General features: G+C 44.3%; 1 protein-coding gene across 2 annotated transcripts in view; it reads right to left on the bottom strand.

Moving 5' to 3' along the window:
* PLXNC1 (plexin C1) overlaps positions 1 to 23,614 on the bottom strand; it is a 146,457-nt gene that overhangs the window by 117,104 nt on the left and 5,739 nt on the right. For both annotated transcript variants that reach the window (XM_028490449.1, XM_024127221.3), the window contains exon 2: positions 10,378 to 10,518. In XM_028490449.1, coding sequence (XP_028346250.1) covers positions 10,378 to 10,518 — 141 coding nt within the window. The remainder of the gene's footprint in view (positions 1 to 10,377; positions 10,519 to 23,614) is intronic.

Here is a 23,614-nt window from a genome sequence, read left to right as displayed (position 1 = left end):
GAGAGGCCCGCGTACAGCAAAAAAAAAAAAAAAAAAAAAAAAAAAGATGGAGAATGTGTGTTCAGCATTACCTTTCATTAGAAGGTGACGTTTTATTTAGAGACTAACAGGAGATGCTGGAGCGAGTCATTTAGATACGTGGATGAAGCATGCTCTTAGAAGAGTGACCCACTGGTGCAAAGCCCTAAAATGAGAGCAGACCAGTATGGCCTGAGCAGAACAAGTGAGGTAGAGAGGAGTGGACAGCGAGGTAACAGGGTGGATCATATAGGTTCTTGTTGGCCTGTGTAAAGACTTTGCCTCTTATCCTAGGTGAGAGAGGCGGAGCCACTGCAGGGCTTTGAGCAGAGGAAACACATGGTGAGAAGGTGGGGTTTGAGGCATGGATATGAAGACTCCTCGGAAGACGATTACCCTAATCCTGGAGAAATATAATGGTAGCTCGGTCTCAGATTTGCATCCTGGCTCTACCCTTCAAGTAGATGTGCTACTCTGAGCTAGTAACTTACTTAACCTCCCTGGGCCTCAATTTCCTCACCTCTAAAATGGAACTAACAATGCCTTCCTTATACACAGCGTTGTAGGATCAAATGAGAATTACGAATAATGCTTAGCACATAAACAATACTCAATGGATAATAACCTATTACTAGATTACAAGCACCTCTTGGGTAGGGACCATGTCTTCATCATCTTGGTACCTACCCCTTTGCCCCAAACAACACAGTGCTTTTTTTCTTTTTTAATACAATGCTTTTGAAAGTGAAGACGTTCAACATTTTGTCAGTTTGAGAACATCCAGATATGATACCTATATTCATATCTCTACCACTGTGGACATCAGTTACATTGGGCATATGATTTGAAAAGAAAAAACTGGCACCTGGGATTCTTTTCAAAGTCTACTTTCACACATCTACTGGGCAACAACATGCCTGTACCACACATCCTGATGGCAAGCACATTTTTGCTATTTAATCAAAAATTAATTTGGCGCATGGAGCAGCATCTCGCATGCGCTCAGGATCTGGCCTGAGTTTGGCTTTGTCCTGCGATGGTGATTTCCCTCCATCATCTGCTCCGAGTCAAACCCAGGTGGATTTGGTGCAACTAGTAGCTCACTAGGAGCCCATGAACTGCTCACTAAGTTCAGTGGCAGCTCTGTAAAATCAATGTAACTAAATAGATTAAATATGACTTTTTCAAAAGGAAAAGCAGCATTTAGGTCCCAAGGGAGGTGGAAAAGGTCTGTGCCCCAAGTCATTTATAAATGACTCTACAGCTGCACCATCCAATATGGTAGCCGTTAGCCACACATGGCTATTTAAATTTAAATTAAAAATTCACTTCCTTAGTCACACTAGTCACATTTCAAGTAATCACTAGCCACATACGGCTAATGGCTATCATATCGTATGTGCGGATATAGAACATTTCCATCATCACGGAAAGCTCTATTATTAGAGACCCTGGCCTACAGAAAACTTTGAGCCAAGGGAGACATCAGGCAGGCACTGACCAAGTGTGGACTTGCCAGGCTCCTGTCTTCCCATCTCTAATTCACATTCTTTATTAATCAGCTCAGATTCAAACAGCTGATCTGGTCCTTGGAAAGTGCTTGTATAGAGGGGGAGAGATAGGAAGCCAGATTAAAATAAAGATTGATAGAAACATTCTCAAGTGAGGCTCAGGAGAAGGCTCCTGCCCAGATCTCTCTTGATGAATTCATCACGTTAAAACCATCATTTGGCAGAAACACCTATGAAGCATTCTTGCCAATAAAGCTGAAGCCGAATCTGATCAAGCCTTAGTGCTAACTTCCATTTAGCATTAGGAAACAGAAGGGGTAGAGGAACAAGCTAAATGGCGCCACAAGAAAGTGAACAGCCAAATCCACGGTGTGAGACATTCCACAGGACAATAGACTTCCTTTCCTCAAAAAGTCAACACAGGTGAATCATAGGATAGGAGGAGGTCACTCAGATTAAGAGAAACAGAACTACCTCAATGTCATTTGAGGACCCTGTTCAGATACCAATTTGGACAAAACAATTTTAAAAAGACATTCTTGAGTCAATCAGGAAAAATTAGTTATATGGACTTGATATTAGATAATTCTAAAGAATTACTGATGATTTTGTTACTTGCAAGCATAGCTTTATGATTATGGTGAATTAAAGAAATGATCATAGTTTTTTAGAGATGCATAATGAAATATGTAGGGGGTGAAATGACAGTGTCTGGGATTTGCTTTAAAATTTAGAAGTAAATAAAAACAATTTACAAAGCACCACCGCTCATCCATTTTAAGTGAGTTAGGAGCTGCACTGCAGTTGTTATTAGAGCTTATTTTACTTTATTTATTTTTGGAGCATGGTGGATACAGATGGGTAAGGGGCTAGAAAGATCTTATTTGGGTCAATACAGATTTATTTACTTGATACCTTAGAGATGAAGCATCAGTATTCTCTCTAGAACTTGGACTTACGGCAGGGAAGCCTTTCTTGCTTGCTTTTTTTTCTCTTTAAATTACCAAAGTGTACACGTGCCAGGATTTGCCAACCAGTTTCCTGAACAAGCTACCTTGAGAGGCCAACAGTGAAGCTTGTCCTGATAACTGCAGGTGCTGGGTTTATTTTATTTTATTTTTTATTTATTTATTTTTTTGTGGTATGCGGGCCTCTCACTGTTGTGGCCTCTCCTGTTGCGGAGCACAGGCTCCAGACGCACAGGCTCAGTGGCCATGGTTCACGGGCCCAGCCGCTCCGCGGCATGTGGGATCTTCCCAGACCGGGGCACGAACCCGTGTCCCTTGCACCGGCAGGCGGATTCTCAACCACTGTGCCACCAGGGAAGCCCAAGGTGCTGGGTTTAAAGGGGTATGCTTCATTGTTGGTGGGAGTGAGACTTCTCTGGAAGGTAATTTGGCGTTATCTCTCAACATTATAAAGCACATACCCTTAGATCCCACACTCCCTCATATATACATATATAATGATATATGTAATGGGTATTTATTGCAGCATCGTGTGTTCTAACAAAAGACTAAAACACAACCGAAACGTCCAACAATAGGGACCTGGTTAACTAAACTATGGTGCAAGCAATGGAATACTATTTAGCAGTGAACAGAATCAGAAAGCTCTTTATGTATTATATGTTATGTTTACCATGCTATATTAAATATGTATATATACATGTATATACACATATATAACATATGTTGAATAAAAGGGGAGAAAGACTATCTTCCCCCTTTTGCTCGCAGACGTAGATAAAATATCTCTAAACCGTTATCACTGGTCGCCCCAGAAGTCAAGAATGGGTGACCTTCTTGGTTCTTTTGAGTTTTGAACACTGTTAATGTATTGTCTTTAAAAATAAATACATGCAATTAAAATTTTAAAAGTGTTTGAGGATGAGTGGGTCCAGTGGTTTTCCTTTTTGCTAGATTACGCAGAGAAGGATCTCCGTAGCCCCAGGGAAGTTTCCATTTTCATCACATCTTTAATTTTACTAAAGCAATGTGCCGCACAGAGGGACTGGGGTCTCTGCTTCAGCATGGTCCTCATCTCTCTCAAATGACTACAGGAAGGATCTCCTCCTCCTCTGTATTTCTGTTACTATCACCTCCAACCCCACCCCCACCCACAGAGCCCAGTCCAGCACAGGGGCATCGGTGGCACACTTAGATCTTCTAACTGTAAAAGTCACATCAACATCAACACAGAAAAGAAAGCCAGCAAGACTGGAGCTGGGCCGCTTCGGAAAAGAATACGATCAGTGAAGTGATTCAGGAAGTAACAGTGAGTCACAGAAACCCAAAATGGGTTGAATTTTGCATAAGAGAAAATGAATCCGATACACACACACACACACAGTCCTCGGTCATGATGTGGATTTTCTTCGATTGCTTCCAGCATACGACCTTAATATAGATCTAATCTGAAGTCAATCTTAGCCTCTGCCATGTATATTCTTACATACCCCTTCAGCCTTCTCAAATGTCGCCTCCTCTGAGAAGCCTTCCCTGGTCACCTTTCTACCGTACCCCACTGTCTCTCTCTACACATCACTGTTTTCTCCATAGCACTTATCACCATGTGAAATGACTTCATTGCTGGTTAATCCATTCAGTTGTTTTCTGTCTTTTTCTTCCCACCGTGAGAGCAGGGGCACTGTCGGTTTTGTTCACTTTTGTATCCTTGGCACCCAGAACAGTGCCTGGCACATAAAAGGTGCCCAATAAATATTTATTAAATGAAAAAACATACTCTATTAGCGTTCAAGATTTTATAGGGCTCTTCAGATTTTTCCAGCTGCAGCCCGTGTGGAAAAATTTGAAAACAAATTTTCCCCGATGGAGAATTTCAGTGAATGTCAACATATTGTTTCTGTTGACATCTTCCTGAAGCCTCATGGCAGGCGATTAACTAGCCTTGGGATTTTCACTGCATACAAAAAAACCAACAAACAAACAAAACAAAAAAACCAACAACAACCCTCCCAGCTATAGTCCTGAAATATATGGTGTGTGAGACTTCCACACCATACAATTAGCTGCATTACAAATACAACACCATCCACGGAAAAGACAGCCTGGTGAGGAAAATGAGGGGGAGAAAAATTAAACAAAAGACTATTTCTTTTTTTCTTTGCTATTAACATGACATGGGAAAGCCACGGGTGTTCAAAACGCTAAAATATTTTACACCAAATTTCTTTTCTTATACCTCACTCTGTGAGGCGAACCAGTTAAAGGGTAAACCAATCATTCTTCTCACTTATTTTTTTTTTCCATCAACAGTTTCTAAGAAATGCTGCAAAGGAGACTTAAACCACACATACACACACACACACACACACACACACACACACACACACACGAGGAAAGCAAGGTAATTATCCAATAGCATTTACTATGCTTCAGTAAGTAGGAGTAATAATAAAAATGAAATATAAAGATTAAAGCAAATTACTCTCTGGTTTCCAATCTACTGATTTTGATGTAAGTAGTAAGAAAAGCATACAGCCTGAACCATGAGTTCTAGATTTGTGGATTACACGGACAAACTTGTTCCAAATCGGGGAGTCCCTGCACACTCACACACTGGAAGGAATGAGATGGGGGTAAACTTGAACATGACTTTCTCAACAGCCAACCACGGAGCCCACTTTCAAGTTTTGACAGTTTTCAGTGCCTTTACTTTTTGGTCTGTTCCCTCGGCTCAGCGTCCATGCCCCCCCCCCCACAACTTCCGGCCCCAGGTCCTGTCCTGGGCTTCTCATGGCCTCCTCTTCCTTATTTGAACATTCTGTGGGAGTATAAATAGAGCTTGGCTTTATAAAAGACCTGTTTTTGTTTTCTCTTATTTTTCACTCGAAACCTTTAAAAACCAGCGTCAAGGCAGACTCTTCAAAGGTTACACAGTTTGGAGGCAGGAAGAACTTTCTGGAAATGGGTTGAATCTCACTCCATGGTTTGGATAAATGAAATCTACTAGTAGGAGCAGAGTTTGGAGAGCTACATAGGTAGCCAGTCCTGACTCAGCGTGGGCGTGGTGCTTCTCTGCTGGATATGGGGAAAGGGCATGATATGGTTATGATAGGTTCAGGGCATGATAGGTTCAGACATGAATCCTGACCCCTGCTTTAGGCCTAAGGATGTTGGAGAAACCCAATCCTAGCCTCCTGTTGCTGAAGCCATTCTAAAAATCAACTTGAACACAGATTTCCTACCTTTGCTCTAAAGGAGTTCACTGGGGAGAAGCAGGGGTTCCTAAGGGGGTTCAGAGGCTCCCAGGAGCTACTTGTAGCCCCAAGAGGAGAGGGCTCTACCTTCCTCTAACACAGAAGTCTGCACTCAGCTGGGCTGTCAGCAAGCCGTCCCTAAATTGGAATAAACTAAAACCACAGAAGCCATAGAACCTTCTCATGAAACCTCAAATACTTGCATCTTGATGTTAACCCAGATATTCCAATATTAGAAAATACAAAATAAAAACCAGTTCCACAAACTCTCCCAAGCTCTACAGAACACATCTGAATTATCAGTGCAGTTTGGGAGACTGGTTGCTTCCATTCAAATCACCTTGAGCAAGTTACCTAACCTCTCAGAGCCTCAGGTTTTTACATTTATAAAGTGGGAATGCTAACAGTATTGAACTAGCAAACCCATGCAGACACTGGTTCTAATGCCCGGCACATAGCAAGAGCTCAGAAATGTTAGCTGTTAGTATCCCTCGCCTACTGCCTTCTTTTCTTCTTTGCTTACAAGAAAGGTTAATGGGCATGGGTGAAGTTACAAATTTCAAATTTCATGCATATTTCTTTATTACTTATTTTACCACCTGGAAAAGTTAAAAATATTCAATTCTGCCCTTGAAATAAGGACCATTTTCTACATGCAACAGAGTCAGCTCAAAGGAATCCAAACTACACCATAGTCTGTACCACAATCTGGAGAAAGAGCACGTGTTTATGAGAATGAGTACACATTGCAGCATCCTGGCCACGCAACACGTGGGATATGAATTCCCAAAAACTGAGTTCAGTGTGGCTCTACTTTTTCAGCTGATCTCAGTGAAGATGCTGACAACTGAAAAATTATAGCATGCAATCATGCTCAGAAAGGAAGTAAAATGAGGAAATATCCAGAGGAAAAAGTGACTGGACATAATCTGTCTCGCAACCACTAGGATGGCAAGTCGATAATAAGGGGGCAGATTAGATATTCGCAAAGGACGCTTTCAGTTCCAAATTCCTTCAGTTTTTCTAAAACCTTACAAAGGGATTTAGAAATAAAGGTAGGAGAAAGAGGGCAGTAAAGATATTAGCATATTGTGAAATCTTTAATTTTTCCGCTTATCATCAATAAAGTCTTACCTTCAGAGGTAGTGCCAGATGACTCAGAAGAGTGCATGTCTTTAAAGACACTTTAAAAGTGATTCAAGATCTCGGCTTAAGCTCAAAATAATGTTTCCATATAATAGAATATGATACAGCTATTTTAAAAGACTGTTTACAGTTTGCCATAACATTTTAATATAAGCATTTTCCCTCATTAACTGAAGAAAAAAGGATGTAAAACTGAATAGAGTCTGACCTCAACTATGTAAAAAAAAGAATCTAAAATGTTGACAGCAGCTGCCTCTACATAAGAAAACTAGGGGTATTTTTTCTTTGCTTTCCCCTCCTACCCTGCTACTTTGCAACTTTCTCCAAGAGCATGTATGACTTTTACAATAAGAAAAAAATCATTTCAGTAATATGATATTTAAAATTGCACCAAACTCTATGAAAACTGTGAGGTTTTCAGGGATTTAGGAAATCAGAGGGTCTGTGTGTGTGTTGGTCAAAAAGAGCAATTGGCCCCCAAATGCTATTTCCTGCCTCTCCTCCAACCAGGCATATAGTACAGTGCCTGGCATCTGTCAAAAGGCCGTCAACTCTTGATCACCAGGGAAATTGAAGAGTCAGGCTGTGGGTGATCCAAGCCCCTTCTTCTCCTCCTCCTGCAGGCTGCCTTGGGTTGGGTTTCGTTTTTCTCTGCTCATTAGTGCCTCCACTCTGTGGCTGAAGAAGCCAAGCTTGTGTCTATCAATGTTCGTCTTTTCTAACAGTTCTGGTGACAAGTCTGGCAAGGGACAAGCTTGAAGTTTTTGAATACAGGCATCTGGAGATTCTCTGTGCCTTCCAAATCATCTACACAATCCCGGGGCTTCGGGACTCTGGGTGATTTCAGGGGCTGCATCCAAGCATCTGTATGCAGGATACACAGGGGAGTCTTGGGAATGGCTGGGCTGTCCTAGGGAGCCTGGCGGGGCCCAGTCAGCTCACACTCTCCCCTCCCAACCTCCTCCTGAGGGGTGGAACCTTCCTGAGGGAAGCTGGGGGTGGGGTTTGACTCCCAAGAAGTGATCGTGCCAGTGAGGTATTCCCTCAGCCAGACAGTCTGCCTTCTTCTCAAGCTGGGATTCTTCCCTGAGCTTCTAAGAACCCTGAACCCGCTCCACTCCTACCGCCATGTGACTCCCTAGCAACATGCTTCCCACTTCCCCCAGAGAACCCCCACAGAGTGCTTGCCCGGGCCTGGGGCAGAAGCTACCGAGTCAGTGTAGCCTGAGACATAACAGTGTGGTCTCTGAAGTGCTTCCCGGTTCAAATCCCTGCTTCTGCCATGGGTGACCTTGGACAAATCGTGCAGCTTCTCTGGGCCCCGGTTCCCTTATCTGTAAAAGGAGAAGAGTGTGTCTACCTCACTGAGTGGTGGAGGGGACTGAATTAGAACAGGTAGAGTGATGAGCACTGTATAAATGTGAGCAGTCACAAAACAAACAAACAGAAAACCAACCTGCCCTTGTTATTGGAACCCTAAAAACACAGCCACAGATGTTGGCTTTTGAAGGTGTAGCCCGTACAGATGCCGAGGAAAGTGAGACTTGGGTCAGCCGTCTTTTCCTCAGCAGCCTGAAGCTGCAGCTCAGTTCCACCCCTTGGTAGCACAGCATCACTAAACACCGGCCAGCTGCACACGAACCACTGGGGTGAACAAACAGGACAGGCGAAACCAGGCCGTCCCATGGGAAACTATTTATAGTCAGTGTTCCTTCACCTCCAATTTACCATCTAACAGTTTGGTTGGCTCTGCTTTGGGGAAACAGTGTTCTTGTCAAAACACTCGTCAAAAATATCCCAAATCTGAAGAGATAATTGGCAAGGAGACCCAGTAAGGATTGGTGGAAACTTCTTCCGCCAGGCGAATGGGTCCAATTAGTCTGACCAGCTTGGTGTAGCTCCAGACATCGCCTCACGGCACTGAGCAACTTGTATACAAGGACTGGCGGGTATTTACCTTTCCCCAGGAAATAAAGCTAACACAAAAGGAAAGATGATCAATGTATATTTTAAAAGCATGTGTATACAAACAAACCCCCTCCCATATGTTACTGGGTTTCCTCCAAAGAAAACAGATTAAATCAAGTATCTACCAGGCACTCAGCACTGTATCGGGCTGTGGGAATTCCCGGCCCCCTTCTCAAGAAGCTTAAAATCAAGCTGGGAAGGCAAGACAAACACAAGTGCAAAGGTTAGGCATCAAAGCAAGACATTTGTAATGAGCCGAAAGAATGATACAGACAATGAGTATTTCAGGAGATGAGGGAGAAACGTGATCACTCCAGGCTTCGGAGTCCTCAGAGAGGAGGCGGAGTTTGAGTTGAGCCAAAGCATGGATAGGCAGGATTCAGTAAAGCAGAGAAAAAAAGAGAGCAATCCAGGAAAGGGGTACAGTGTGAGCAAAGGTGTGGGAGCAGCACACAAGGCACATTTGGAGAAAGCCAGCAAGCAGGTTTGGCTAATTAGAGACCACCAGAAGAGAAAGGGGTCTCTTAGGTCATCTAGTACAATCTCATTTTACAGATGAGGAAATGGAGGCTCAGAGAGGTTAAGAGATTTACCTCAAGTCACACAGCTAGTTATCAGTGGGAGATCAGTTGAGAAAACAAATCTGTTAATATTCAGTTTAGAATCCGAGCTGACAGTAAATTGACTGGCTATAGAGAGGCAAAGGAGAATCCGCCTAGGGTGAAAGAAACAGTGCAATTCTCAACCACGAATGCCGGTGGAGGTCACAGAAGGTGCTCATTAAACGCTTGCTGAAGAAATTGATAACTGCTATGTAATTTCAGACAAGTCATGTGGTCTCTCTGAGTTTATTTTCTTCTCCTTCCCCCTGCACCTCCTCCCAGTGAATAAAAATCTCAACTCGACCAGCGGTGTATCCACACAGTGGAAATAAACAGTTCTCAGAGATAAAAGGCAAGGGGAGCCTCAAAGGGTTTCAGATTTCTAACCTCTCTGTGGTGGGTGTGCGTAGGAAGGTTAGAAAATGAACCACCCCCTCTGCGGGCGGCAGGTGGGCTGGGGAGAAGGAACATCTGTTTTTTTTCTTCTTTTTAGCCCTATAATCTTTCACCTCTTTGAAGTTGTGAGAAATCAGGTGCTTTGTACATTGCCATTATAAAGGAGATAGAACGGAAAAGTTAAAAGTCTTAGGAGGGTGAGCCGGGATGCGGTAGGGGCCAGGTCCCCGTGTGCCTCACCCAGGCAGCCTGTGAGTAACGAAGGGGAACCGTCTTGGCAAGTTCCCGGGAAGCAAGGGGTCTGTCACTTCCACACATGGGTAGGAGGTTATTACAAATAGATGTCCAGAAATTTCCTTCAGGCCATTTCGGTGAGGGGAGGTGTCTCTGAGCAGTTCACAAAGCAGTTGGTATGGTCTTGTGTATAACCCAGAAGCAATACAAAATACAAAATACAAAAGCACAAAATGGATCAATACTAAAATCGACATGGAAGAAGGCACAGAAAACTAACCTTAAGTAACTGGCCATTTCCAGTCCCCAAGAATAAAACAGTCCTGTTCATTACCACGGTGCCATAAACGGATGTCAGGTCGGAATGGATCAAGGTAGATGATGCGATTGGTTGGACTCTTTCAGGTTGATCCTTGTCATTCTGAACATGCACACAAACGCACAAATAAAAAAAAGATAATTTTTAACAGTGATAATTCTCATGATGATAAAATGTCACTCATGCCCACCTAGGAAGGATCCTACTGGAGCCCCAAATACATTTTCTTAGACAAGATGCCCAGGAACAACCTTTTTATCCCCTTTATCGGCAGAATCACCACACTTGCCCAACCCATGGAAAGCCATTTGTTGACTGTGTATTAACATGTACTGATTGCCAGCAGTGAGCTAGCCATCCATTTAACGCTCCCCCAGCTGATATATGAAACTGAGTTCCACTTTATTGCCAAAAAAGAGCCCACCGCTGAATTGGGAGGGAGACAGTCTTATACATGGCTGTTTGCAGGATCATGCTGAAATTTATTTTAACAAGGGTTTGTCTTCTGTGAGGTTAAACAAGCCACTTCCAGAGATGTGAGATGGACCATCCTATTGGGTGTGATGGCAGAGAGGAGGGACTCTGGATTTACAAGAAGAGTGCAGTGTGCTAGCCCAAAGACAGGGTAAGTCATTCAGAGGGTAAAGAGGGAAAGACAGAGTCATGGATGGTGGGTAAGACAGAGCCACGGGGCTAAAGAGGAACCAAGCACAAGGGCTGGACCCGGTGCTGATGTTCTTGAAGAAGAAATGGAAAGCCTAACCCTCAACCTGAAGGCATTTAAATGGTCTGAGGTTCTGAGCACATAGAATCACATGCTCACTCCTGATCATTAAATAAAGCCCCTCTTTAAATCCAGAGCAGACAGTGTGGCGACCAAAATGTCTTTTTCTTCCTTGTTTAAAGGCATGAAGTGCTTCATGCTGCTTCCTGCTTTCAACGACAGGAAACCGAGTTTGTTACATAAATCTCTGGAAGATACGGAGCTAGAAAGAGTCGTTGCCTTCTGCAGCTACCGAACACAGTGCGATAGCATACTTTATCTGCCAGAGTTTGGTTCCCAACTGTACTAAGGTTTGCGAAGGCACATCTACACTTCAACCAATAGGAGAGCCGGCAAACTTCTGTAAGCATCACCGCAACTCCTAAAATTGCCCCGTTTGGAGAGGGGGGAGGTAAGGCAGGGGGAGGCTAAGACTTATTAACTTCATTATATCACTGCCGACAGTGTTTATGCCTTTCAATTTATGTCTTTTAAAATATTCATTATTTTTAAACCCACCAAGTTTCATTAACATCTACACTAAATGGATTCATGGACTGAATTGATTTCTGAAGCCTTTAAAGTGCCGTCTATATTTCTTTGTTGAAGTTACACTGGGAGGAAAAGACATGCTGGCAAGGATTTCGCCAATGTCGTGATCTCTGCTCAAGGAAAAGATGTCATAACCTAAGAGAACGTGGCTTATTTGCATACAATATTCCATAGTGAACTCAGTTTAAGAAGATTTTTAGAAAAGCCCATGGAGATTTTTTTTTTTCCTGTTAAAAATATACTTTTCATACAGTCGGGGAAGATGAAGAACTGTCCTGTTACAATGAAGCTGAGAAAAAAAATCTCTGTGGGTCTAAGAATCAGAACAATAGATCACTGTTTAGATAAGGATGCCTGGCGACTAAGAGCCGAAAAAAGAAAAGTCGGTGACCTTTAGATGTAAAAAAACATAAACCCACACCACACATTTTGCTTTAAAATAAAACCAGAATTGTTCAAACTTAAAATCGGCTGACCACGCCTCTTCTTTTTATTAAATATTTGAGCATCTCAGAAGTGCTTAACTCAGAGAATTGGAGGTCATCTCTGCCTGGGCATCTGGAATGTTCTAACACCACTATCTTTGGCTGGAGGACTCTGTTTTCCCTCATCCCACGACACAGACAGAGTAATGACTGTGGACTGTTGATTACCCATCCACAAGGACCAAATGGGATAGTGTCCTCCCACGTCTGGTATATAGTAGGTGCTTAATAACTGTAGCTATTTAGATTAGCCAAGAACCGTGACATCACAGTTAGCCTTGGGTGAGGTGGGATGAGATATTCTGTTTGTGAAAGACTGACTCCAAAAAATCCCAGAAGTGGCTCAAAAGCCGAAAATGAACAAGGAGAAAATTGCTTCTAAATTACTGTCCCATCCTCTCTAGCATCCTTCCCTGGCTTCTCACTGTTTCTCAATAATTGCAGTTTTCCAAATTAAGTTCTGGATCAATAGCATGGGTAAGTAGTAGGGCCATTAAATCAATGTTCCTGAATTTGAGAGCTGGTGGCATAGAACAAACCACCTGGGACTAGGGGTCAGAGAAGTTAGGTTTGCATTCAAGCTTGGTTCTCATCCCCTGGGCGATGTGGGCAATTTATCGAACCCTGTTGGGACTGGCTTTCTCAGCTGTGAATAAGGCCAATGGTGTCTGATCAGTAGGGTAGTTATGAGGGAGAGATAATAATGATGGTAGTAATAATAACATGTTGATACATGCTAGCTGCTATTATTAGTAGTAACTTGCACTTACTGTGTGCTGCTTGGAATATTTTATAATACTCCAACTAAATAAGGATAGTATAGGATAGTGTGCCGGACCTCCAGGCTTTTGATCCTGGCTCTGTCACTTTCTAACTAAGTAATTTTGTGCACATTATTTAGCTTCTCTGTGACTCAGTTTCCTCCTCTTTACAATGGAAGTGACGATAGCAGCATTTATGTCATAGACTCATCATAAGGACTGAATGAGTTAAGACACAAACGTAGGTAAAGCTTAGAACAGCGTCTGGCACATAGTAACACACAATCCATGTTTGCTACCATTACCTTATTAAAAAACACAAACGGTTGCTGCCACACCTGTGGCAGTTATGCCCACCTGGCTCCTTAGCCACAAAACCCTAATTTTGTTCGGGTAGCAATAAACCCAAGCCTGGGAAAACCATGATTAGTCTAAACCACACAGTAATCCCATTCCCCGTTGCCTGGTACTTGCTTTCCTACCCCTTAGAGCTAGGGGTGGCCATGTGGCCCAGTTTGGGTCTGTGAGATTCAAGAAATCCAATGGAGGAGCTTCTGGGAATAAGCTTCCTCCTTGATAAGAGGAGGCTCTTGAGGAGAACTCATTTGCCCCTCTTCCTTCACTTCCTCCCTTTGGAATCTGGGATGTGAGGCTATCCGTGAAGAGTGGTGACAGCCATTTTGCTTCCATGACATTCAAGATGGAGGATGAAAACCAACAGATTGATGCAAGGACAAAAGACCCTCGGTTCTTGAGGACACCACTGAGCTCAGACTTCCAAGCTTTAAACTTTTTACTAACAATGATGTTATGATTTAAGCCGCTGCTAATTGCTTGCAATGCAAAGCCAAGTCCCTGTGTAAGAAATGAGAGTCATGGCTGGGGACATGGCACTAGACTCTGGCTTTTCCTCAGCTACAAAGGACCAGGAACTGGCCAACCGCTTGTTCCTCTCACCCTGGAGGATCCCGTCCACTGTCAGGATTGTGCAGCCAATTACAACAGCGAGCCTGGAAGAAAATAGGAAAGAGCGGGCTTGGACCTCAAGTAAACTCGAAGGGCTGCTCTGGCTGAATGGAAATGGATTCTTTTGTGCTGGAAACACACAGAAATGGACAGGTCCCTGTGAATGGAAAAAGGAACCCTCTGAATGGCTTTCTTTTGCTCATTTCAGCAAATGCAAACAAAAGAAAGACAGCCTCCAGAGAAACCTGCTCACAAAAGTGAAATTAATACCTGGGGAGCCAAGTAGAAAAAGGGAGAAAATAGTTCAGTCGGCCCCCTGTGTCCAGAGATTATTTTCACTCTTTTTTTTTTGGCCTATTTTCTATCTTGCCCTTCTCTCCCTTTAGGGCATAATCACTAATGTTGCTCTCAGCCTATTCTGTCTAGTTTATTACATGTAATTTATTTCTTTATTCCGGCCTCTGCTTGTTCTTCTGTGTGTAACAAGGTTAATGCCTTGTAATGATGCTTTTGCCAGTTCTGCCTTTCCACGAAATCCAATCTTGATTTAGCTCTAAACCTTGTCTCCCCTTTGGGCTTTCTTGGTTCCCTCAGAGTTGTCATTCTGTCTCCTGCCTGCCATGTCTAACCATACGTCCCGCCTACACTTGAGCCCGCTCTCAGAGGGAAACTTTTTTCAGTTTGAGGAAAAAGCTACCTTGTCTCAAATGATGTTTGGGCTAAAAAAGAGAGAGCCTTGGGCTTGACACACCAAAGCAGAACGAAGGCTACTGGGAAGGGGTGAGTGCTGGGTGTGTGTGCCCGCGTGCGCGTGCACGCATCACGAGGGAAACAGCAGCTTGACCTCCTTGTAGCTCCCTTATATGATCTTTCATTGACCATAAACACCCCCCAGTGTGCACTGCCCAATTCCGGGGGCACCAGCCATGTATTCTAGGGTGTGAATGGCACACTCTGGCTTTGAGTACGACGTGGCCCTGCCCCTACCACGTGGAAGATGGCCTGACTCAGCAAGGATCACAGGGAGCGCTCACAGCCACGCTGCGGCTATTATGGAAACAGCTGGAGGAAATGTGCACAAAAGTGGCCCCTCAAGTGTTGGGGAGACAGCAAAAGTCAAGTCTTTGATCCCCCAAGGTGATGAAAGGACTCCCTTGTTTTGGTTTTTCCTTATGGGGCCAAGGCAAATACCAACTGGAACTTCTTACACATTGATAAAAAGCCTCTCCGGCAGTTAATTTTGTGGTCTGCTCCTCTTTGGCCTACACCTATGGGAAGCAGTTTCTTCATCTTTATTTACCCAGGGGCCTACTTGCAGTTAGGAAACCTCAGCAGGAGTCCTATGCCCAAGATCTGGCCCTGCTCCGTCCCTGACAGGCTGCTTGATTTGGGCAAGTCCCTGAGCATCAATAACCGAATCTGTAAAATGGACCCAATAATACACACGCCCTGTCTATTAGCATTGTTGTGAGGTCCAAATGAAATCATGTGTGTGGAAATAATTGGAAAACTATCTTTATCAAGCTAGAGAATGGAAAGAACAACTATTCACCCAAGTTAGATAGCGATTTTATTGGCCGTTAAGGCGCCTGTCGCTTTTCTTTATTCTTCTAGAGTACACCGCACTGATCGGGTTCTAACTTTATGGCACCTCTCTGATCATCTGAAGGAAGAATTAACCTTGGGGACTCAGATGAGCCAAAGGAAAAGTTCAAAGTATGCAGGAGGAATAAAGAAGGGAAGTTTAGGGACATACCTGGGCAGCCTCTATACCAGGCAAGCATGGGGGGCGTGCAACTGAGCCACGGGAAACGTGCAAAGTGGTGAGGTTTGTATTTCACATCGTCCCACGGGCTCTTCCACCTGCTTCCCTCCCTCCAAGGCCCCAGTGTCCTCCAACCTCCCAGGCCTTCCTACTGCCAAAGTCCCACTCTCCAAGATTTATCCTTCCTTTATCCTGCTTTACACTCCATCCCCCCATCTAAATCTCCATCCCTTCCATGTGGCTACTTTCAGTCAATTACCTACAAAAAGACAACCTGGCTCAATTCGCAAAAATATATGAATTGCTGATAGTGTAAAAAAAATGCATTTTCCTAGATTCTTAGAGTGGGAAGAGACACAGTTCAACCATGTTTTTCCATGAGGAAGCTACTGGCATTCTAGATGGGATATTTCTTCACTATGGGGGCTGTCCTCCATGATGCAGGACTTCTAGCATCCCTGACACCTGCCCAAAAATACCAGTAGTGGCCCCCCACCATCATTTTGACTTCTGCAAAAGCTGCCTCTCTCGCACTGCTAAATATCCTCTAAATAAATGGCATCATCTTCTTTGAGAACCTGTGGAATCGCTCCCAAGATTTCAGAGTTGCTGGAAAATGATTATCTAGACATCTCTTCCCTCCAACTCTCTCCCTCCCTATCTTCCCCATCATGGTGAATGGTACCAACATCCACCCTCAGCTCCTCTCTTTCCATTACTCCCCACACCCAATACCTGAAAAATCTCAGCTGAACTTCCCAGCAGTCTTACATCTATCTTCTCCATCTCCATGGTTTCCACCCAGTCCAAGCCCCCATCATCTCACTCCTGATCTACAGCGAGAGCCTCCTGGTTTCTCTCTTTCAACCTACAATCTATTCTCCATCCAGTAGCCAGAGTGATTCTTTTTTTTTTTTTTTGGTGGTACGCGGGCCTCTCACTGTTGTGGCCTCTCCCGTTGCGGAGCACAGGCTCCGGACGCGCAGGCTCAGCGGCCATGGCTCACGGGCCCAGCTGCTCCGCGGCATGTGGGATCCTCCCGGACCGGGGCATGAACCCGTGTCCCCTGAATCGGCAGGCAGACTCTCAACCACTGCACCACCAGGGAAGCCCCAGAGTGATTCTTTAACGTATAAAGTGGGCCACGTTACTTCTTTGACTAAAATTCTTCAACGGCTTTCTATCACACTTAGAATTAAACCCAAATGCTTCCCCAGGTCCTATCTGATCTGGTCCCTGCCTACTTCTTCAAACTCATCCCTTGTCACTCTTCTCCTTCACTCTGCTTCAGTTCCCACAGTGTCTTTCTTTCAGACTCTTTAACATGTTCCCATCTTTCTGCCTCAGGGCCTTTGCATACGCTATTTCTGCTATCTCCCCTCTCTTCACACCTTGTAGGCTGTTTTTTTAAAAAAAACTTTCACGTTTCAAGTTCAATGTCACCTCCTCATGGACACATGACTATAGATCATCCTATCCCTATGCCAGTAGTTATTTTGAATCATAACATTCCATTTGTTTCCTTGAAAATAATTATAATTACATGGCTTTAAATTTTTTTATTTAATGTCTGTCTCCCAGTAGACTCTAAGCTCTACAATAGTTTATCTTACTCTACACTCTGAATGCAGCATATACCTCAGCATCTGGCATGTTGTTAGTTGTCAATAAACATTTATTGAATGAATGAATGAATACATGGATCAATATTTGAATGCTTTCAGTCAATATCTCACCAGGCAACCCTGGTACATTGCTAAGGAGGTCTAATCATTACAAAGTTCTACAAAAGTTAATTACAAAATGTGTCCCTTGCACGCACTGGGCCTTGGTTCTGCCTTGGGGAACAATACTAAACTACCCCACATCTGCTGCCATGTAGCTTGGCCTTCTCTAAATTTCACATCCATAGTTCACTGACAGCTTGCAAAAGATATTTCCTAGGTCTTTTGCCATCTCCATCTATAGACAGTCTACAGACTCAGTGTACTTAAAATGAGTTTCCAAGTAAACAAAATACTTTAGGTATTTTCGTATCCTCTAACCAAAGTGAAGAATAATAGCACTGTTCGTCTCCCATGATTAGAAGAGCGTAACTTATGAACTGTTGCATTTGGCTAAATCTTTAAAATAGAAATATTGAATAACATAGTGGTAGCATGGAAGAGTAGAAAGAACAAGAGATTTAGGGTAAAAAAAAATGTGGGTTCAAGTTCAAGCTCTATTACTTATGAGCTGTCTCTAAGCATTCACTTAACCTTTCTGAGGCTTCTCCACCCACCCACCTGCTCCACCCAGTCCATTTATGGAGCACTTGGCTCTTGGCCAAGCGCCTGACCTGTAAAAATCCAGGTGGGTCTGAACCCCCTATTGTCAAACTAAGCCAATCAAATGAGTTTTGAAACAAAATGCAGCATCTTGTCATTGGTTTTCTGCCACACACAGTAACGGAATGAGGGCTTGGAGTGGGGACCGCACTGACATCCACAGTTCCTGCAAAGAATTCCGGGAATCCATGAAACTGGATGAGAAAAAAAATCCTATTTTAGCGAACTCTGACTGAAATTCAGCATTTCATTTAATTATGAATGCAGGCCACAGTCATATTAACTGAACCTGTGCTTTGTCATCAAAAGAAATCAGATATTTTCATATCATTTTATAGTTGTTGCAGGTATCTCAAAATACCATTTGTGCTTATCGCTACTTTGAAATGATGGTAGTTACCGCTGCTAGGTCTTGCTATTTAATGTGCTAAGATATATTACTCTATTTCAAATTGGAAAAAAACATTTTGATATATCTGTAGATCGATATAATTGGTTCATTTTGCAGCTCTCTCTTTTTATGTGTTTAAAACCACTGCTCTGAGGAGGGATCTACAGGCCTCCTCAGAGGTCCACAGCACAAGGGCTCCACGGGAGGGAGGGGCACAGAGATGTTGCTAAGCCCAGGAGACTGAGACTGGGTGACACCTATAGCTACCAGCTGCTCTGGGCCACCTAGCTCTCCTGATGCCTCAGAGAAGCAAGGGTCAGCACGTGGAATCCAATTTCTAAGATTGCTTGCTGATGGCAAAGGAACCTCAGAAGGACGTCAGTGCAGAATAATTAGGAACAGTTGATGTGTTAGAGAATATGCTTCTCAAGTGGACTCTTCCAAGACCAGGCTGGAGGGGAAGGAGGGAAAGACCAGGAATCCGGCCTCATTGGTGAGGGAGTCACAGGGAAACTCCCTTCTCTCTAGGCTACCTGGCTCTTATTCCTCCTATAAACACAGCTCCAGGGCCTTGGGCTCCTCTTGGAAGCTCTTATTTCGCCGAGCTGTAACCACATCTTCTCCACTAGATGGAGGGCACCTTCCTTCCAGTTCAACAAATACTTATTGAGGGCCCACCGTGCAGTAGACGGCATTCTGGATGCCTGGGAAACACTGATGAGACACCCCTGGCCACTCCCCTCAAGGCACTTACAGCCCCAATGGGCACCGTGTTGAGCCCAACACAGAGCCTGGCACACAGCTGGCACTCCATAGAGGCTGACAGATTGGATCCCCAATTCCTCACTTCCTGGCCAACCGCCTGCTTAATGGCCCTTTCTGGGGGTCCCAAAGATATCTAAAACTCGACGAAAATTAAACTAATTGGTCACCAACACCTCTCAATTCTACATCTTAAAAAGCTATTTCATTTAATCCCTCCCCTCCACCTGCACTGCCACCACCTCAGTTCAGGTCTCCAACACGCTCACTTGGATTACTGCAGCCCACGCAATCCATCTTTTTCTCTCCACGTTCGTGGCGGCCACCGCTCTAGACCAAGGCAACATTATTTCTCATCTGGACTACTTCGAGAGCCTCCTGCCTCTGCTGGGGCCAATCTCTCATTCATGCCCCAAAGGGCAGCCATTTATTTAGGAATTCAAATCCAGTGGTGTCCCTTCCCTTCAAAGGCTCTTCTAAGCTTTCAGAAAGAAATATAAGCTCCTTCACATTGCCCACCAGGACTACAGGATCCGCTGCTGCTTCCTTCCCCAAACTCTTGCCCCTGACACTCTCCCCCCTCCACCTCCCTAACTCAACCACGCTAGCCTTTGGTTCTTCAGAATGACCAAGGCATTTCCCCTTTCGAGGCCTTGCACTGCTCCCCAGTTCCCCTTGGGGACGTGTACAACTATCCTTTCTCATCTCCCTGGTGGCAACTCAACCTCCTTGAAGAGAACCTTCCCCAACACCTCAACTAACACGGCTCTCTTACGTCCTGTTATTTCTCACAGGGCCCCCATCTCAGCCTGGGCCTTAATTTTCTCATCTGTAAAATAGAAGTAACGACATTACCCATCTCATAAAGTTGTGCTGAGAATTAAACGAGTTAATATTGGTAAAGTGCTGACTTAGGACAATACTTGGTGCAAAGGGAGTGCTCTAGGAGTGCTAGCTATCATTTTAATATAAAAATAACCTCTTTTTTTGCTGCACATTTATTGTCTACTCTGTTGATCACTGGTAGAAATATTTCCTCACAGTGCTTGGCACATAGTAGGAACTCAAGAGGTATTTGTTGGTCCTTCTAATCAGCTGTTTTGCCTCTCATCTTGCCTCATCCGTTCTTCTGAGTGATCTCTCTAGAACACAATCAGATCATGTCTGCCTAGAGCCCTGCTGTTGTCTTCCATCAGCCATGGGCCATGGCTTTCACACCCTGCTCAGCAGAGTCCCAGAAGTGCCTTTGAGATGCCACAGGGACAGGCAGGGGGTGGGGGGAGGGCGAGTTGCAGGATTCTGGGAACCTCCCCACCCCTGCTTCACCCTGAGCCCCGGCACTTGGCAATGGCCTCACCCAGAACGGCAGGTCAATGATGATTTATTAGCCTTTTTCTCATACTGAGCCTCTGGTTTAAGATTTAAAGCCCAGGTTTAGAAAGTCTGAAAACAACTGACCATCAGGATAAAATCCAGCCATCTTGGCCAGTCTTATTAAGCCCTTTGCCATCTGGCCCTGCATGCTCATTTCTGGACACTCCCCAGCCAGGGTGAGCTACCTGCGGTTCACAAGCTTATGCAACTTCCCGCTTGTGCACAAGCTGTGCCCTGTCTCTGGAACTCCCTTTCTTGCCTCTTCTACTTGGCTTCAAGACACAGCTCCAGCATCACCTCTCTGAAGCCTCCCAGGTCCTCCCACGGTGACTGTGACACTCCTTCTCGGGGCTTCCGCACCACCTTTTTGCTAAATCTCTCACGATGTCTTAGGGCAATGTGAAGGTCTGTTTTACTCTCACCCCTTCTGTTACAGCAGGCGTTGGTAAACTACCAGCTGTGGACCAAATCTAGCCTGCTGCCTGTTTTTCTGAATGACCCCCTGCCAAGCTAATAGTTTTTACATTTTTAGATGGTTGAAGAAAATCAAAAGAATAATATTTTATGACAAGTGAAAATTATACATGAAATTCAGATTTCTATGTCCATAAAGTTTTACTGGAACATCCCCGTGCTTGTTCATTTATACGTTGTCTATGGTTGCTTTCACACTTCAATGGCAGAGTTGAGCAACTGCAACAGAGACTGTATGTGGCCTGCAAAGCCTACGATATTGACGATCTGAGCTTTATAGAAAAAGTTTGCCGACTTCTGCAATAAGAACATTGGCCAGAGAGGTGGGGTGGGGATTGCTGGGGTCAAATCCCCCTCATAACTCCTCTGAGGAGACACGACGTGTAACTATTAATTAGACAGTCGAACCCAGCAACTACAGAAACAGTAAAACTTAAGTCACAATTCTATTTGGTTTTGTGATAGTATATAAATTAGTATTAATTTTCTATCTTGATGAAAATGCTAAGTAAAACTATGAGCGCAACTGATAAAAAAAAAAAAAATCTTACCACTACCATGCCTCTGCTCCCACAAACAAGTTAGACCCAGGATGCCTACAAATTGTCCCCCAGCAGACTTCGGTGTTTCTCTGAGCAGGCCTCAGTGATCATCAGCTATGTGCCACCACATATTCAAGGAAGGCAGAGGTAGGTCATGGAGAAGCCTGAAGGGAGGTAGAGACGATTCCATGCTGCTGTAGTCAACATGGTGATCACGGTGTGGCTCTTCCACCTTTCCATTCTAAGGCAACCCGCCCACACACCTACCGGGGACCACTGCATGATGGTCTTCCTTCTTCTGACTGGACCTGGGGTCAGTACCTGCCCCAAGGGCAACGAATCCCTACCCTGAACGAGGGCTCATAATCTGGAGTGAAAGGATGGGTTGGACCCCATTCTCTCTCTTTCCTGGTAATTTGAACTAAATAATATAGAAAGCTGTTGCCAGTTGGTAGCCGATGCAGAAGGTTAAATGCTATTAAAGGCAGGGTGGGGATCAGGTCAGGCTGAGGCACATTCAGGTGGAGGGGGTGAGGGGCAGATGTTTGAGGAAGTCGAGGTGGTCATTTCGTAGCAGGACTGAGGGAAGCAGCCACGCTAAGTCATGTTGACAAGGAAACCTTAGAATGAGCATCCATCACACTTCCTGCTGTTACGCCCCTTTCCGCTGCCGTGAGTCCAGACCCCCTTCCAACTCTGTAACAGAGAGCCCCATCCTAGTTCTCCTAAATAATCACGACAGTAATGAGAGTAAATACATACATAGCATTTACTATAGGTCAGGTAGTGTTCATACATATTAACTCATTAATCCAGACAAAAATCCTACGAAACAAATAGGATCCCTACTTCTAGACAAAGAAACAAGCACAGAAAGGTTAAATAATTTGCCCAAGGTCACACAACTGGGAAGTGGCAGCTGTGGTCCCAGTGGACCTGGCTCCAGAGTCTGTGCAGGCAACCACTGCACAGTACTGTTCCTCCTCCTAGATTTCCATGTACTCCCACGTGTTTCTATCCACTAAATCCCCCATCCCCTTGTTTGAGCTTGCTTATGTAGATCTTTGTTTCACGCAACCAACCGTGCCTAATTAGGATAGAAACTGGTATCAGGAACGATGTTGTAAAGACCAGACCCTTGAAGAGAATTTTGGTGTGGTGTACAGCAGAGTAGAAGGCTCGAGACATCTCCCCCCCGCACCCCACATCCTGGAATGAAATGCAAATAGACTGTTGTCCGAAAGGGTGAGGGAGCTGATTTAACTATGACCTACAGATTCTTGAGACTCGGACTCTAAACTCAAAAACAGTAAGACTTCAGAAGTTTTTCTAGGTATTTCCTTTGGGCAATGAGAAGAGGATAAGGAATATAAGGGTAGTGGAATTAGCTGGTGACTTTAGATGACCCTACGTAAAACGGCAATGAAAACAGTGGAACAAATTCTTATCCCAGGTGCCTCAGCTGGACTGCAAGGGAAATTTTGCCATAGCTTACAGCTGTGGTTCTAAGAGCTGAATGTATATTAGAATCACCTGGAGAGCCTGTTAAACCAGATTGCCAGTCCCACACCCTACTCTGAGTTTCTGACTGGGGCCCAAGGGTTTGCATTTCTCGTAAGTTCCCAGGTGATGCTGAATGCTGCTGGTCCAGAGACTACACTTGAGAACCCTACAAGTTCTTGAGGGGCTTTGTGCCCTACAGCACAGAGCCCTCTCCTCTTGCCCACTGAAAGGCACTATCATGCACATTATTAAATTATCCCAAAGAAGTGCCAACCATGCTGGGTTTCTATGGTCAAAGTTAACTCCCAGATTGGCAAGACCAGAAGCCTGGTGAGTCCAATGAATGGGGATTTCGGAGGAGTGGAGGATGCCAGTTAGGCTCGGACTAGGGAAGAGAGAGGCCCCAACACATCAGACATCAAGAAAAAGACAATGGTTAAGGGAGTATGAGGCGGCCAGGTTCAGGAAAGTGTGGCTGCCAACAACAGAAAGCATCCCAACATGATCCCCCATTTATTAATTCAACAAGTACT

Source organism: Physeter macrocephalus, chromosome 6 (assembly GCF_002837175.3).
Source record: "Physeter macrocephalus isolate SW-GA chromosome 6, ASM283717v5, whole genome shotgun sequence".
NCBI classification, from domain to species: Eukaryota; Metazoa; Chordata; class Mammalia; order Artiodactyla; family Physeteridae; genus Physeter; species Physeter macrocephalus.
This window is presented reverse-complemented; position numbering and strand designations above follow the sequence as displayed.